We start from the raw sequence: 17,131 nt of genomic DNA on the forward strand, positions 1-17,131 counted from the left end.
AAGTGATAGTGGGTGTGAATTCGTTGTGTTTATTTGCTCTTGCATTCCTCCTAGTTTAGTCTTTGTTTCTAAAATGATTTTTTATTTCTAATTTCTCTTGTGTTCTGTCACCTCATTCATGAGTTTTAAAATGCTGATATATCTTACTTTTTTATGTCTTATATCATATTTTAAAGTCTTGTAGCTTGTTTTGAAATAGTATAATTTTGATCTATTTTTGGTACATGTTTTCTGTAAGTGTTCTAAAATCTTATTTGAATATAGCAATATATTTTTGTATAAAGTAATACATGCCATTAAAAATAACTATATTTTTGAAGATTTGGGATGCTGGAATAGTTTTGTGTTGGTTGACATTTAAAATAATTGCACTTTATTTCATTAATTTATGCATATAGAATGTCTTCCATTTCTGTGACATTGTATTAAGTATACACAGATATTATAGAACTGTAGTATCCTCAGGAGCCATATATACATTACAATAACCAAATTTTTATTATCAGATCACATTCTTGCAAATGGAAATAAATATGTAAATGCTGTTTTAACAGACCAACATATCTGCCACATTATTGTAAGTAGAACTGTACAGTACTTAGTAATGACCTTAATTTTCCCCCTTGCACAAGAATGAAGGTGGCTTCTTGTCCCTCCTTAGTTTATCGCCTGCTCGTAAGAGTACTTAGGGAGGTATGACTGTTGGCAGTGGACATTTGTGGTTTAGGTCTGGTTTTGGACCTCCTTTCCCAGTCATGTTCTGAGGGAAAAAAGTAAAAAGACTGCTAATGGGTTCTCAAAAAACATTGAAATGGAGTAAATACTGAGTTGACTGTGTGCTTAATCGCTCAGCTATATGCAACTCTTTGTGAACCCATGGACTGTAGCCTGCTCCTCTGTCCATAGGGATTCTCCAGGCAAGAATACTGGAGTGGGTTGCCATGCCCTCCTCCAGGGGAATCTTCCCAACCCAGGGATCAAACCCAGATCTCCCACATTGCAGGCCGATTCTTTACTGTCTGAGTCACCAGGGAAGCCCAAGAATACTGGAGTGGGTAGCCTATCCCTTCTCCAGGTTATCTTCCTGGCCGAGGACTCGAACTGGGGTCTCCTGCATCGCAGGCAGATTCTTTACCATCTGAGCTACCAGGGAAGCCCTCATAACACCATATTAGGAAGTGTAACATCATTCTGTAGGCAGTAGGCAGCTACCAAGGTGTTTTAAGCAGAACTACCTGGTCAAAAAAAGAAAAAAAACTATATAATAGACACAAATAATTAGAATACAGGGCAGAATTTCATGAGTTTTAAAAGTTCTACTGCCAAAGTATCACAGAGGTTAAAATTACATATATTATTAGTGATAGTAGCTGCCATTTATTGTGTGTATTCTGTGCCAGACCTTGGGGCATGAATACAAATACTAGGTCTTTGGGATTTATTCAGTTTTGAGAATTGTGGCATGTCAGATGAAACTTTAGGAGTGAAATGTATATGGCATGAGATAATTTATGCCGCAGTAGCAATTTTGTGTTGCTAAAGCAGTGGCACCCCACTCCAGCACTCTTGCCTGGAAAATCCCATGGATGGAGGAGCCTGGTAGGCTGCAGTCCATGGGGTCGCTAAGAGTCAGACATGACTGAGCGACTTCACTTTGACTTTTCACTTTCATGCATCGGAGAAGGAAATGGCAACCCACTCCAGTATTCTTGCCTGGAGAATCCCAGGGACAGAGGAGCCTAATGAGCTGCTGTCTATGGGGTCGCACAGAGTCGGACACGACTGAAGCAACTTAGCAGCAGCAGCATTAATGATCAAGCTCTAAGCTGAAAAGGAGAAAACAACTGATAAAGTTATGATGTTGCTGTGCCCTATGATTTAAATCAGAAAACATCATTCCTGAGTTTTTTCTTTGTGATGTAATATTATGAGGAAATTAGCAAGACATATGCTGTCATTTGGGCTTCCCCGGTGGCTCAGCAGTGAAGAACCTGCCTGCGATGCAGAAGACGCAGGAGATGCAGGGTCGGGAAGATCCCCCGGAGAAGGGCACGGCAACCCATGCCAGTATTCCTGCCTGGAGACTCGCATGGACAGAGGAGCCTGACAGTCTACAGTCCACGGGGTCCCAAAGAGTCAGACACAATTGAGCACGCAGGCATGCTGTCATTTAAGGCTTCTTTGGTGTAATTTCTGTCTTTCACACTATAGAAAAACTGTCCTTCAATTTAATTGTAACATGTAGCACTACTGGACATTTATTTTGAAGTGGACAGAAGTGTTTTAAAATTACTATTTTTTTGGTCAGTTCTGGAGAATTTGTGATCTGAAGATGTATAAAGATGGTGGTATTAAGTGTATTAATGATGGAATCTTCTCTGTGGCAGTGTTTTTGTGGGGAGGGTGGAGATATGGTAGAAAGAGCGTGGTCAAAATTAGGGTGAGAGGGAAGTTACTTCTCTTTCCATTTTGTGTGCTTAGTCACTCAGTTGTGTCCGACTCTTTGCAACCGCATGGAGTGTATAGCCTGTTGGGCTCCTCTGTCCATAGGGATTCTCCAGGCAAGAATACTGGAGTGGGTTGTCACTCCAATTCTATTTTTCTTACCTTTTAATAACAGTGGTCTTATTAAAGACTTGATATGCTTTTCCCTTAAGTTGAATATAGCAAACTTTGCTTAAAAACTATCAGTAATACTTTTGTATGGTTATTTGTTTTAAGCGGATTTTGGAGTATCAGCTAAAAACACAAGGACAATTCAAAGGAGAGATTCCTTTATTGGCACACCCTATTGGTATGTATTCAGTTTTATGGATTTGCTGCATTAGTTTTGTCAGCAGTTATTATATGTTAATTTTGTCCACGTTTGATTATACTATCTGTCTTTTATGTGGTTTGTGGTCACCATTTTAAGTTAAACATCTTAATTTTCATTTCTCTGTCTTCATAGGATGGCTCCTGAGGTAGTCATGTGTGAAACATCCAAGGACAGACCCTATGACTACAAAGCCGATGTTTGGTCCCTGGGTATCACATTAATAGAAATGGCTGAAATAGAACCACCTCATCATGAATTAAATCCAATGAGAGTGCTGCTAAAAATAGCAAAATCTGAGCCCCCTACATTAGCACAGCCATCAAAATGGTAAAATATTCCTAAACAAAACTTTTTAAGAAGCAAAACTTGAAACTTTATTCTTCTAGATTTCCAAGGGTATTTAAACTTAGGTACATGGTATGAAGGTTGTATGAAATAGAAAACTGATACTCGTGTATTTTCGAGACTTAAGGATCATATAAACGTTTATAATTAACTTTCCCCATCAATTTGAAAATAGCAGTGATTGGAGTTCTACATGAAAAAGTATTTTCTGTGAGAAGCTAAGGCATATATGTGATCTGTATTTGTGGAGGTTAATATAATGGAAGAATTTTTGTGATTTTTAGCTTTCTTATGAACATTTGACTGTATCTCAATGACTTAAAACTATAAGCCTACTTACATACATGTGACTTGTATTTATAAATGAATGACTTATGAATAGTCTCATGAACTAGTTTTATGTTGAGTTAATACTATTACATACATGATAGAACTTAACCATGGTTTCTCATAGTTTTGATTTTAATAACAAGAAAATAAAATAGAATGTCATTATTAAAATTTTATTTTGAAGGTCTTCAAATTTTAAGGACTTTCTAAAGAAATGCTTGGAAAAGAATGTGGATTCCAGGTGGACTACATCTCAGCTGTTGCAGGTAAAATAAGAGCAGTGTGACAGTGGCAAACCATACAGCTGTTGCGGCATCTCTTCAAGATGAACACACATCAGATCCCTTCAGTGTTCCTGTGCAAACACGGGATGCATTGTAGTAGTTAACATTTACTTTACAGACGTGTGGTCCCCTTCCTAAGAGGCATTTATTTAGCTTTTAAGTAATTTTTCCTATGCTTTTCTGATTCAGTTTGTGTTCTTTTCTTTTTGTTTAGTTATTTCCATTTTGTCAATCACTTCCATTCAGTTTCTTCATTACTAGAAAACAAGTACCTTGGTGACAGGGGCCGTGAGCTAATTAATTTTTTTTTTTTAGTGTCTCTTACAATGAGGGTAAATGTTCAGTAATTATTGCTAACTTTAAGAAAAAATGGTGTTGAAGTGATTGAATAATTTTGTTTTATAGCAGGACTTGTTTGTAATATTTGAAATAAGATTTTTTTCATGTTTTATTTATTTTAATCTTTATTTTATTTTTTAATATAAATTTATGTTGATGTATGGCAAAGCCAATACAATATTGTAAAGTAATTAGCCTCCAATTGAAGTAAAATTTTGTCAAACAATAGTACAGGTAGACAAGTAGAATGACAGATCTTGAAGCAGTTACTGTTCAGTTCAGTTCAGTTCAGTTCGATTCAGTCGCCCAGTCGTGTCCGACTCTTTGCGACCCCATGAATCGCAGCACGCCAGGCCCTCCTGCCCATCACCAACTCCGGGAGTTCACTCAAACTCACATCCATCGAGTCAGTGATGCCATCCAGCCATCTCATCCTCTGTCGTCCCCTTTTCCTCCTGCCCCTAATCCCTCCCAGCATCCGAGTCTTTTCCAGTGAGTCAACTCTTCACATGAGGTGGCCAAAGTACTGGAGTTTCAGCTTTAGCATCATTCCTTCCAAAGAACACCCAGGGCTGAGTTATTGTACAACTCCTCCATTATAGTTTTTTAGGTTGCTATTTATCTGGAGGAAGAAGCAAGAAAAATTGCCTTTCTGTCTGTACAACAAGTATAACCTTGAAATGCATTTTCTCTTGTTTCACTTCCTCCACACTGGAAGACCTCAGTCTGTGCCAAACACTAAGTGCAGAGTACAGAGATGAATAAAATATCTTCTTACTCTTAAAAACATTAGAACTATGTAAAAAAAGGTGTTTATATTCACTTTTAACAGAGCTTTAAAGCTTTTTGTAATTATTGAGGTTTTAAATGCGATGTAAGCATACTATTACTTTTTAAGAACTAGTAATTTATTTGAAACTTGGTTTAATTTTAATTTAGATTTTAGATTTTGAAATTTTCAGACATACAGCAGAGTACATGAAGCTATTACCCAGAAGTAATGTGTTATCATTTTTGACATACTTTTTTCAGATTCTTAAAAAACATGTGCAGATAGAGTTGCAGGCAGCTCCTATTCCTGTTCAGTTCCCTTCCCCACCGTCTTATCCCAGATGTACTATCATCTGAAGTTGTTTATATTTTTCCTATTTACATGTCAGTGTTTTTACCACACAGTAATGTGTTTTATATATATGAAACTCACTCCACAAGCTTTTCAGTTGTTACTGAGTGAGCTCTTTTTAATGATCAAACAGCATCCTTTTGTAACCGTTGATTCCAACAAACCAATTCGGGAGTTGATCGCAGAGGCAAAGGCTGAAGTTACAGAAGAAGTTGAAGATGGCAAAGAGGAGGATGATGACGAGGAAACAGAAAATTCTCTGGTCAGTATTTAAAAAGAAAATTGTGTTTTGGTAATTTTTAGAGTTGAATTTTGAGTTACGATTGCATGTATGTCTAAGAATTAATTGATTGGGTGGTTGTTGTTTAGTTATTAAGTCGTGTCCAGCTCTTTGGCAACCCCATGGACTGTAACCCATGAGGCTTCTCTGTCTGGGATTTCCCAGGCAAGAATACTTGAGTGGGTTGCCATCTCCTTCTCCAAGGGTCTTCCCAATCCAGAGATCAAACCTGTGTCTCCTGCATTGGCAGGTGGATTCTTTACTGCGGAACTACCAAGGAAGCCTGATTTATTGGGTAGCAATACAGAAACCTTTAATTTAGAGGTGAAGATTTATTGAGTTTTATCCTTGCTTTCAAGTTTGCTCCTTGATATCCATTTTTGTCATATTTATTATGTGAAGATTTGTCAGTTCTTTAAATTATTTTTATAATTTTATCAGATTTTACTGAATAAAAATATTAAATCACTATATATATGAATTCATCATTTATATATATATATACACACACATATATATGAAATATTGTTTTGGTCACCATCTTAAAATTACATTTTTAACACTAAAACTGTATAAAATCTTTTTTAGCCAATACCTGCCAGTAAGCGTGCCTCCTCTGACCTGAGTATTGCCAGCTCTGAAGAAGATAAGCTTTCACAAAATGCTTGTATTTTGGAATCTGTCTCAGAAAAAACAGAACGTAATAATTCTGAAGATAAATTTAACAGTACAATTCTTACTGAAAAACCCACCAGTGATGAACCTGAAAAGGTTGTGGTGGGTACTGATGAACATGTTAATGATACTCATTTAGAAGCTATGGCTGAACTTCATAATAAAGCAGCAGTAATTGAGGAAAATGGAAGAGAAGAGAAGAGACCCAAGCTTGAAAATCTTCCTGACACAGAAGACCGTGAGCCAGTGGACATTAATTCAGTCAGTGAAGGAAAAGAAAATAACATAATGATAACTTCAGAAACAAATACTGAACAGAATCTGAAACCTGAAGAAGAAACAGATCAGGAAAAGCAGCAGATATTTGAAAATAAGATTATAAATTCTGAAGAAATTGAAGATACTACTGTCCAAGCAATGGATTTAGTTTCTGAAGAGACTGGAGAAAAAGAGGCAGATATTCAGGCAATTGAAAATGAAGTTGAGTTTACAAAGGAAGACACCAAAGAGAAACTGGGAAAAGATGACAAAACTGAAAAAGATAGGATCAGTGATACAAGCAAAGTGATAGGAACAAAGGAGGCAGAAGATGTTGCTCAGAGGGCAGCTGAGAGCAGTGCTGAGGATGCTCAGCGTAGCGATGGGAAAGAAGTGGGTGACGTATGCCAGACATTAGCGATCAAGGCCACAGAGGGTCCCGAGGCTGGTGGTACTGAGAAAGCTTCTGTTGAAGAGAGAGTTGAAACTAATGAGACAGACAAAAAGTCTGTAGACGGTGAAGGTGAGGAACAACTAATCAGCAGTTCAGAGAACCGATTGGAGACCCGTGAGGAAGTCGGGACAAATGACGTTGAGATTACTGAATCAAGTGGCACTGAAGGAACAGAGGTCAGAAGTGTAGTGACTGATACTGACCAGAAAGCTTTAGAAAGTGAAACTCCTGATGTTCATAAAGCCACTACTGAGATGGACACAGAGCAAAAAGAAATTCCATGTGAAGTGCCAGTTAAAGCAGAACCTCAAGTTACTGCTGCTCCACAGCCCAGTGAACCTCAGCCTGTTCCAATACCCAGTATTAATATCAATCCTGAAGATGAAGAAAATAAAGGAGAAATAGGTGCTTTGTCAAAAACTGAAACCATCTTACCAGAATCTGAAAATCAAAAGGAAAATGATACTGATTCAGGCACTGGTTCCACTGCTGATAATAGCAGCATTGACTTGAATCTATCCATTTCTAGCTTCCTAAGCAAAACTAAAGACAGTGGATCAATATCTTTACAAGTAAGTGTATATGGGTCCTTGTTTGGATTTGTCTTTGTCGTTTTGGCAGTTGAGAGTTTATGTAAAACTGATGGCTTTCAAACAAACCAACACTAAATCAGTGTAGTATTAACCCTATAAAATTCTTCAGGGCTATGAGAGCAATCAATTAAAAAAAAAAAACTAGAGAGATTCTGGATGTAATCGTTAAATTTTTTGGTAGTACCTACCTATTTTTGCCAACTCAATATAAATAGTATAATAAATTGCATACTGGTATTTGGGTTTTCCTACTGCACATCTCTTGGTATAATTTTAGCAAGAATCAGTAATATTTGAAAGAATAGAGGGCTTATAGGAATGATCTCTTTTAAAGAATGTTTAGGATTTAAACATTTCTTGATTTACTACTGGCCATGCAGATGACCCCTCTTAACTCCTCAGTCATAGCCATTTCTGTTGCTGTGTAAATGACTGTGGGAAAACCAAACCAAACACTAAAACCCAGAATGCTTGGAGCTGTTAGAGCCTAATTCTCCAGTCTGAGTGTGCTTAAAAAGGTAATCATTAGGGAGAGCTATGTAGAAGTATGGAGTGAGGCCAGAGAATCAGTGTTTGTAACAAAAGATCCCATGGAACTCCAACACAAGTGAGCCACAGACTGCTTAGAGACTCTGGATTGACAGGTGGCAGAAAAGCAGGAACTTAGAACTGACCTTAGGGATAGGACTCCAGGGCATGACTGATCCGCCTGCCTACATGCCCCAGATTATTACTACATGTATTGCTTAGATGGTCTTCAGTTTTCAGTTTATTTTGTTTCAATGCCTGAAATTCCATTTTTCTGAAGTTCATTTACAGACTTAATAGTTATAGTTAGCCTATCAAAAAAAAAAAAAAGCAAATATTTCTGTGAGAATTAAGGTGACATTAATTGTGGATGCTTTAGTAGAAACTGAAGAAATGGAGAATTTGGAGGTTACAGGGAGGTAGGTTAATTTTGGAGCATGCCCACTTTAGGTTTTAGAAGATGTCTGGATAGGGTGGCCATAGTCCAGAGCTTAGGGGAGAGCAGTGTGAGGATACTGGAAACCTCTAGAGTGGAACAGTAAGAGGGTGAAGACTGCAAAGTGCCAAAGACAAACTTAAAAATTCTAATGCCTTTTAAATGTAGTATTTTCTCATTCTCCTTTTGACCCCTCTGCTTTCTAACCATTTACACCTATCACAACTAAGTAATTATCTGTTCTCAGTATTTACATGTTTACCAGTTTTACATACTTCTGCTATTTCTCTTTGCCTTTAAAAAACATTTGGATACCAGTTGAGGAATGAAGAGTTTGGTCTTGATAAAGGATTTCAGGCAGAAGCTAGCTGGCAGATCTGGTGCTTTGGGTGGTGTGGTGGAGGTGCTGTCTTTCTAGTAACTCTAAAATCACTACATCTCTGACCCTGAAATGAAGGAGGGCTGGTGATATTATTATTGTTGATTAAATGAATTTTGAATCTCAGTTGTGGCAGTGTTTTAAAGTTATCTGAGAGCCTTTTCAAAATAAAAGCCTCAGCCTTTTCAGACTTGCTGATTTAGATTCTTTTGAGGGATGTGCCCCAGGAATTCATTTTTAATGGCATTGTAAGTGTTTCTGGAACAGAAAAACAGAGGTGTCTGAGAACCTACAATTTAAAAAGAGGAAGAAAGGATGGTTAACATATAAAGATTGTACTAATTACTCATTTTGTGAATTGGTCATTACCACTTGTGGCTAATTGTGATGTCGTATCATAAGAATTATACATGCATATCATCAAAATGCATAATTTTACTTGAAAAAGATTGATTTCATCTGTAAAGTCATGTGAAAATCAGATGAGGTGTATTTGGTATAACTGGTTTCAGAGATGTCTTACTGCTTTCTGTTCAGCTTTGTATGTGTAGTCTTCATAGCAGTTAGTTCCGTTTCTTGTTTTTGTTTTTTTAAGAATATGTTTTCCTTCTCTAGTATTCCCCATATAACGCCTAACTAAAATAAATCTTCCTCAGGAAACAAGAAGACAAAAGAAAACATTGAAGAAAACACGCAAATTTGTTGTTGATGGTGTAGAAGTAAGTGTAACAACGTCAAAGATAGTTACTGATAGTGACTCCAAAACCGAAGAGTTGAGGTTTCTTAGGTGAGTAGAGAAACAACGTGACTTCAGCTGTTTTGTGACTTCTCAGGTCTCTGCAGAGTCTGAAGAATAGAGAAACGAGTAGTCTTGGCTAGTTTTGAGCTATTGTTTTATTACTTTTCCATTGGAAGAAAATGTTAGTTTTCAAGTTTTTTCTTGTAAAGCATTACTTCAATGGTGTAATTTTTGCTCCTCTTTTTCTGTTGTCACCGTTAAATTTTATCAGACGTCAGGAACTTCGGGAATTAAGATTTCTTCAAAAAGAAGAACAAAGAGCCCAACAGCAGCTCAATGGCAAACTGCAGCAACAGCGAGAGCAAATTTTCCGACGTTTTGAGCAGGAGATGATGGTAAAGTCTTGGAATTTTGTACCATTTTCTTCATAAAGAAATTTACTGCTTAAAAAAATCACTGCTGGAAGGTTTTAGAACTTCTTCTCTGTTTACTAGATTTCTCTGGCTTTGTGATGTGTTTTTGGCCTTTGTCTCTTTGGTGTTCTGGATGTTTTCTTTTTCTTTTCTTCCTGTTTTTGGCCATTTGCCTGACTTACAGTGTGTTGGGTGTCTTCGTTTTTCTTTGATTAAAATCTGTCGTGGAAACCTGGAATCATGAAGCTAATAGATGGTTTGCAAATGTCTATTGCTGGACAACTTTTTATTGCTAAAATTTTACCTCTCAGAATCCAAGATTTTAAGCTGCTCTAGAACAGTTGTCTTCAAAATCGGTTGAATATTAGAACTTCTTGGGGGATTTTTCAGAATATGCTTACCTCTCTGGCTACTACAGTTAAGCTTCCACATCCCTTTTCACAGCTGCTAGAGAAGCTAGTGCTGACTTATCAAGGTTAATTGTCACTGAGTCTTTAAATTTTTACTTTGTGTCCAAAGTTGGAAAAGGAATTGTTAACATGATATAAAATTTCAATAACTTACGTTGAACATCTAGCTTAATGTAGGTTAGAAAAAAGGATCATTTGAAATGTTATAGGATTCATGGTTGATTATAGTTCTTACGTTTTTTAAGTGGTAAGGATTGTTTTGTGTGAAGTTTGGCATTGCTGATGTCATTTTTTGGGTCCTAACTGAGAATTCCTAAGGAAATAATGAGCTTTTGTTTTCACAGAGTATTTTTGCAGTATATTCTGTTTTTTCAGAACCTTACAAAAACTGTGTTTCTCCTCTCCCCATATTTTCCAAAATATTTTACTTTTTAATTTTTTAAAAGAAAACACTCTTTACAAATAAGTACCTATGTCTAACATTGCAATGTTTGTTGAGAGAATAGCTTTATAATTCTAAAAGGTTTGTTTCAGTGAAATAGGATGTTTATTTTAAGAATTTTGATGAGGAAGAGTAAGTCTGAAAATGACAAGTAATGGTATGTTCTTAAAATAGACTTCAAATATGACCTTTGATTTATCAAAAATCGTATAGGAAAAATATTGAAATTTTTCTTACTTTAGTATTTCATAGCAATTGGATATTCTTCTGGATTGTCTATAATTTTTGAATATTCTATACTTATATAATAGAAGAAAGTGTTTTTCTTATTAGAAAAAAATGAAAATGCTCATCTTTTTGAAAAATTTTAAAACATATTTTAGTGAATTTGACTTGTTCAGTATTGCAGAGGGTACGTATTTTATCACTAAGTTTAAATGCCAGTTATCAATATGTGCTCTTAGTAAACATTTTCAGTATAATAAGTTGATATGAGCATTAATGTTAAATGATCTTGAGCTACATCATTTTACAGAGCAAGAAACGACAATATGATCAGGAGATTGAAAATCTAGAAAAACAGCAGAAACAGACTATTGAACGTCTAGAACAGGAACACACAAATCGCTTACGAGATGAAGCCAAACGCATTAAAGGCGAACAAGAAAAAGAGTTGTCCAAATTTCAGAATATGTTAAAGAACCGAAAGAAGGAGGTAAGTGTAACTAACCCTTTTCAATGTACATGTGTTTAAGGAATAAAAAATAATACTTGTTAGTTAAGTGGCACTCATTAATTTTTTTTTTTTCAGTCTTCCCAGCAGTCATGTAGGGTAGCAGTAAGGCCAGAAGTTACCTAATTTTACTGCCAAGAAAACTGGAGTAGAAAAGGTTTTAATGACCTTTTCAAGCTCACAAACACACATTAAATATCCAGCTAACTCTTGAATCAAGACTTCAAATGGAGTCTAATACATTTTCCTTTTAACCTATCATTCCTCCTTTATTAATGCAACATTTAAGTCCTGACATAGTGATGTTTTTTTCAAGAAAACATGCAATGATCTATTTGCAGGTGGCAACAATATTTCAATTTAGTATTTATTTGCAATATTTAATTCATGCTTAAAAATTATTTTTTCTTGATTATCTTGAGTACCTTTCTCAGATACTGTGTCCAAAAAAAGCTGAATAACTTGAAATTTGAAATAATATCTCCAAGTTTATCAAAGTGTGAGATACTTTGAAGAATTACAGGTGGAAAATATCTGTAAAGTCATTTGACAAGAATGAATTTTTTCATTTTTCCTGAAACTGTTCCATATTGTCATAGAATCTGTTTTGTGGTATTATTTACTATTATTATTTTTATTATTGTATTAATGTGTCTTTTTCTTCCCCAATTAAAATAAAACTAAGAGAACTTTTACATACTAGCAGTTTTGAGAGATAATTTTATAATTTATTCTGTTCCTTTAGTGTAGGAGGAGAATTTATCTTTTAATGATATGAAAGACCCCTTGGACAATATTATGATCAGATTTATTAGTTTTGGAGCAAACTAACATCAACCAAACTAGGGAATACATTTTCACTTTTGTTGCATGTCCCCAGTACTCAGATTCATTGATTTTAACAATGAAATGCAGAAAATGGAATATCATGTTGGCTGAACTTCAGGATCTGATTTTAAAAGGATAGAATCAAATATTAATTGTACATTCTTTGATTTCTCTAGGTAAAGATGAGTGAAATGGTATATAGCCATTTGATGTGGCTTCCATTTCTAAAAATTACTGTTTTGTTACTGTTTATTTCATATAGAATTGCTTTATATACCATGATGTATGACTTTACTGAGACCAAATGTTAATTTTTCTTAAAACCATGTATAGTTTGATAGTTTTTATTAAAAGGTTGCTTTCTAATATCAGATTAAATTTTAAAAATTTTGTAGGTAAATATGTAATTTAATTTTAGAGATAAAAATGTTTCTAGTTATTGTTACTGTTTTGGAGTAGGAGAGGTTTAGCCATCAAAAGTGTTTGAGATCATGATATGCATATTTAAAATAATTATGTATTTTTTTCCTTATTGCTAAACTTCTTGCATTTGGGGAGTCTCTTCTTTTTAATGGTGATTTGGTTTCATGAGAGATTACTGATGGGAAATTGTAAATACACTTGTTAAATCAAAATCAGTCTGTTTCACAGACCATAAATGGCATGTGGTGATTTGGAATCTGGTTGCTTTTGGTGCTTCTACTTATAAACACATGACCGTCTTTCATAGTTGGATTACAGATTTGTTCTTAGGTGGAATACACATCTCGGATTTTGAAGTGATTAAAAGAAGGAGCTCTAAAATACACTTTATTTTATAATATATTTATCTGGTATAATAAATCGTAGCATACTAAACTTATTTTTTGAGGGCTTTTATATTACAGATTTTAAAGTTGACAATTGATTTTGGCTTAATTTATCAGCAAAGGAGAATGTTATTCTAATTTAACCCCAAAGTTTTCAAATATGTTCATTTTTATCACACCATGTAGAAAATGGTGTTTTATAAACAAAGAAAACTTAGTGTGCATTTATTTCTCCTTTGTGTTATTCTAAGGCTTACTGTTGTTTTTCTTTTGATCTCATTAAGTGGATTTCATTTAGAATTATCTCATTGGTTTTATCAAGCCAATCATGAAATGTTGCAGTTTTATAAATGAATGGTGTTAGTTTTCCTTATATCCAGTATATCAAACAGTGTCAATAGACAATGTCAATAGATACGTTTATAATTTTATGATCTTTCAAGGTCAGTTGGGTTTATCACCTTTAGTTCAGCATCAGTGCTGCAAGTAATTCTTTACTGATCACCTTCGAATTTAAGAGAGAATGATATGTAGGGATAATTAAGCAGCTAATTAACCTTTATATGGTGTAATGTCCCTTTCTGCACTATGATTAAGCATGTTCTATCCTTTCATTTCTTTTTCTTCAAACTAACACCTGTGCTAATGCATGTTGAAAGGAACTTTTTAACAGCTTTATCTGACTTGTAGCTTGTCTGCTCACATAAATGCTTGCTGTGGAGAAAGTATTTTTCCCCACCTCCTGCATGCTTATACACTGTAGGTTATAAATGAAGTGGAGAGAGCACCCAAAGAGCTGAGAAAAGAGCTCATGAAACGCAGGAAAGAGGAGCTTGCACAAAGCCAGCATGCTCAGGTAACAGCAGCAGCTTAATGCTACTAAAAACAGAAAGCGGCATTATTCTCACAGCTCAATAAACCATGGTTAAAAGGGTAAAATCTGTACTTATTATATGATGTTGACATCTCCTCAGACAAAGGGTCCCAGGGCATTCTTTATGTAGTACTAAATTCACACTAATGGTGACATTTAAGTTGCTAATATGAAATTCAGTGAAATGTTTGGAAAGCTGACTGCAGATGAAGTAAACATGTATGTTAATGTATAATCCACTGTATTCTTATTTTAATCGTGATGGAAGCTTACATTTTTAAGTGGTAATGTCAATGTTTGATAGAAGACTTTTAGGACAGAAAAATATAGAGGGTGAGTATATAAGCTTTGTGCGTACAAAAAGAATGCATATTAAAAGGCCATTAATTTGGGAATCCTCTGTTGGCCTAGTGGTTAGGATTCTGGGCTTTCACTACTGTGGCCTAGGTTCAATCCCTGGTTAGGGAAATAAGACTCCACAAGCTGGTAAATGATAATGTTAAATGGTAGATCAAACATTTATTACTGTTAAACTCAACAATATAAGCTACTTAAAACCATATTTTAAATACTAAGTATGTTCTTTTTGATTCAGAATCTAGCAGTTACAAAAATAGACAGTTGTTACCTAAGTAAACTTGATTTTAGGTTATGATAAGGCTGAACCTGTTAATGGGTAAATTTTTTACAAAACTAGATAAATTGGTATTTTCAACAGAATTTTCTAGAATTACCTCACATTACTCTACGAGGTCTTTTATACTTGGGATCATCTTTCTTTTAATTAAGTTTGTACTCAGCCTGGAGGCAAAGAGAGAAATGAGCTCAGTTTGTAGTTACAAATGTTAATGAAAGGGAGAAGAGACATGGATTATTTATTATTTGTTGCTTTAAATTTCCTTTTTAATGTGGGTTTTTATATAATTTAAAAAGTTGGTTCCCAGCCTTTTGAATTTTATAGATTCATGAAAAGGAATATAGAAACCAACAGAAACCTTTGGGGACCATGACCAGTGCATTGTCATTAAAATTTTTTTTGTTATTTTTTGTCAAGGCAGGATATTTGAAACTGTCATTTACTTGTCACCATCATTTCAAACTAGGAATTATTTTAACACCATGAAAAATAAGAAAAATATCTTGGAACTTTAAAATTTTAATAAAATTAGGCTATTTAAATAAATTTAGTTTTTTTTTTTTCCCTGTGAGTCAAAATTTTGTCTTGGCCTAGTATGGGAATTGCTACAGGCACACCTCTTTTTATTGTTCTTCGCTTCTTGTGCTTTTGCAGTACTGTGGTTTTTTTTCCCCACAAATTGAAGGTTAATGCAACCCTGCATTAGGCAAGTCTGTCAGCACCGTTTTTCCAACAGTATTTGCTCGCTTCATGTCTCTCTGTTACCTTTTGGTAATGCTCACAGTATTTCAAACTTTTTTATTATTATTATATTTGTTATGGTGATCTCTGATCTAAAATCTTGGATGTTACTACTACAACTTACTGAAGGGTCAGGTAATGGTCAGCATTTTCAGCAATAAACTACTTTTTAATTTAGGTATGTATGTTTTTTTCAGACAGTGCTATTGCATACTTTATTTAATAGAATACAGTATAGCATAAACATGACTTATGTATTTGGGAAACCAAATAATTCATGTGTTTTGCTTTATTGCATGGGCTAGAGCTGAACCTACAGTATCTCCAAGGCACGCCAGTCGTCAGGTGATAATGCAGGCGCAGTGTTTACTGTGGGTCGTACTGATTTCACCTGTATGAACTCGTGTAGCCTCACAACGTAGGAGGTAGTTACTTGTATGAGCCACATGCTACAGGTGAGGGGACGAAAGCACAGGAGGGTGAATGACTCTCCAAGTTCACACATTTGGTTAATGGTGGAGCTGGAATTCTCATCTAGGCACGTTTGCCTCCACGTTTCACACACTGAACCATGTCATCCTGCCTCGTATTTAAGCTACCTGTTCTGTGCCTAGTCTGAACTCTTACTGGCTTGGCCCAGTGGTCGTTAGCCATGTCTTACTGATAGCTGAAGAGGAAGTCCTTCTTGGCCCCACATCTGTTTTTGGATAATTTCAGATTTCATGCCAGATAACAACAATTTGGTTTTGCCTTGTGAAGGGATATGGAGTTTAATAACAAAAGGCAGTATGTCAGACTCTATTATAGAGTCAAAAGTAAGAATTTAGTGTTGACTGAATCAGGTGATCCAGTGCTTTAATAATACTTTAATAAAACTTTGTAGGTGATTTTTCATGTAGTTTGCGATGCTAGCCTGTATTTTCCGACTAAAGCTAAAATCAGTAGTAAATTTCTTTCTGTAAATTTAATGACAAATTTAGTAAATAACTGATTTCAAAAGTATTTATATTTAGCTACTGCTTTTGATGAAAATGCTGGATAACTGTATAGAGTCTAATATTTTAAACTTTTTAAAGACTATGAATAATAACCATATAGCCATGAAACTAGAATTCATTTGATAATCTAGTCCAGTGGTCTTCAGACTGTACTCCTAGGAGCTGTTGAGTTTGGAAGAAGCACATTGAGAATTCTTCAGAAATGAGAACAGTAGAGCTCTGTACCCCTACTTCCAGAGCAGTACCACGTTTCATCTGTTTTATAAACTGAGATTTTTTTAGGCAAATTTTTTAAAAAGAGAGTTCAGCTGGTTTAAAAAACAACAGCAGCAAACTATAGAGGTTGGAAACCACTGATCTAGTCCAGATCCTTCATTCTACAGGCCCTTTTGTTAACTGACTTGTTCCAGGCCTCAGGAAACTCAGCGTTTGTATAATTATTCTTGCCATTTACAAAAAGTCATTCAGCTCTGTTCTCACCTGGGAGGCGCGTTGTATTCTGATCCACAGGGCGTTGCTCAGGTCATGATTCAGTCTTTTCAGTTGTCATCTTGTGCAGTCTTCAACGCCCCAATGCAGGACGTAAGTCCCCCGTGCCTTACAGGAGGATGCCTTCTGTTTTACCTGCTTTTCTTTGGCTCACATGTGCCTTTTCACTGTTAGTT

General features: G+C 35.4%; 1 protein-coding gene across 2 annotated transcripts in view; it reads left to right on the forward strand.

The window, feature by feature from the left end:
• SLK (STE20 like kinase) overlaps positions 1 to 17,131 on the forward strand; it is a 61,733-nt gene that overhangs the window by 29,971 nt on the left and 14,631 nt on the right. Inside the window, exons 5-13 of one of the 2 annotated variants that reach the window (XM_006067730.4) lie at positions 2,722 to 2,794; positions 2,951 to 3,145; positions 3,678 to 3,759; positions 5,373 to 5,501; positions 6,108 to 7,478; positions 9,499 to 9,629; positions 9,853 to 9,976; positions 11,382 to 11,561; positions 13,980 to 14,072. In XM_006067730.4, coding sequence (XP_006067792.2) covers positions 2,722 to 2,794; positions 2,951 to 3,145; positions 3,678 to 3,759; positions 5,373 to 5,501; positions 6,108 to 7,478; positions 9,499 to 9,629; positions 9,853 to 9,976; positions 11,382 to 11,561; positions 13,980 to 14,072 — 2,378 coding nt within the window. The remainder of the gene's footprint in view (positions 1 to 2,721; positions 2,795 to 2,950; positions 3,146 to 3,677; positions 3,760 to 5,372; positions 5,502 to 6,107; positions 7,479 to 9,498; positions 9,630 to 9,852; positions 9,977 to 11,381; positions 11,562 to 13,979; positions 14,073 to 17,131) is intronic. The other variant, XM_006067731.4, reaches the window with a different exon arrangement.

Source organism: Bubalus bubalis, chromosome 23 (assembly GCF_019923935.1).
Source record: "Bubalus bubalis isolate 160015118507 breed Murrah chromosome 23, NDDB_SH_1, whole genome shotgun sequence".
NCBI classification, from domain to species: domain Eukaryota; kingdom Metazoa; phylum Chordata; class Mammalia; order Artiodactyla; family Bovidae; genus Bubalus; species Bubalus bubalis.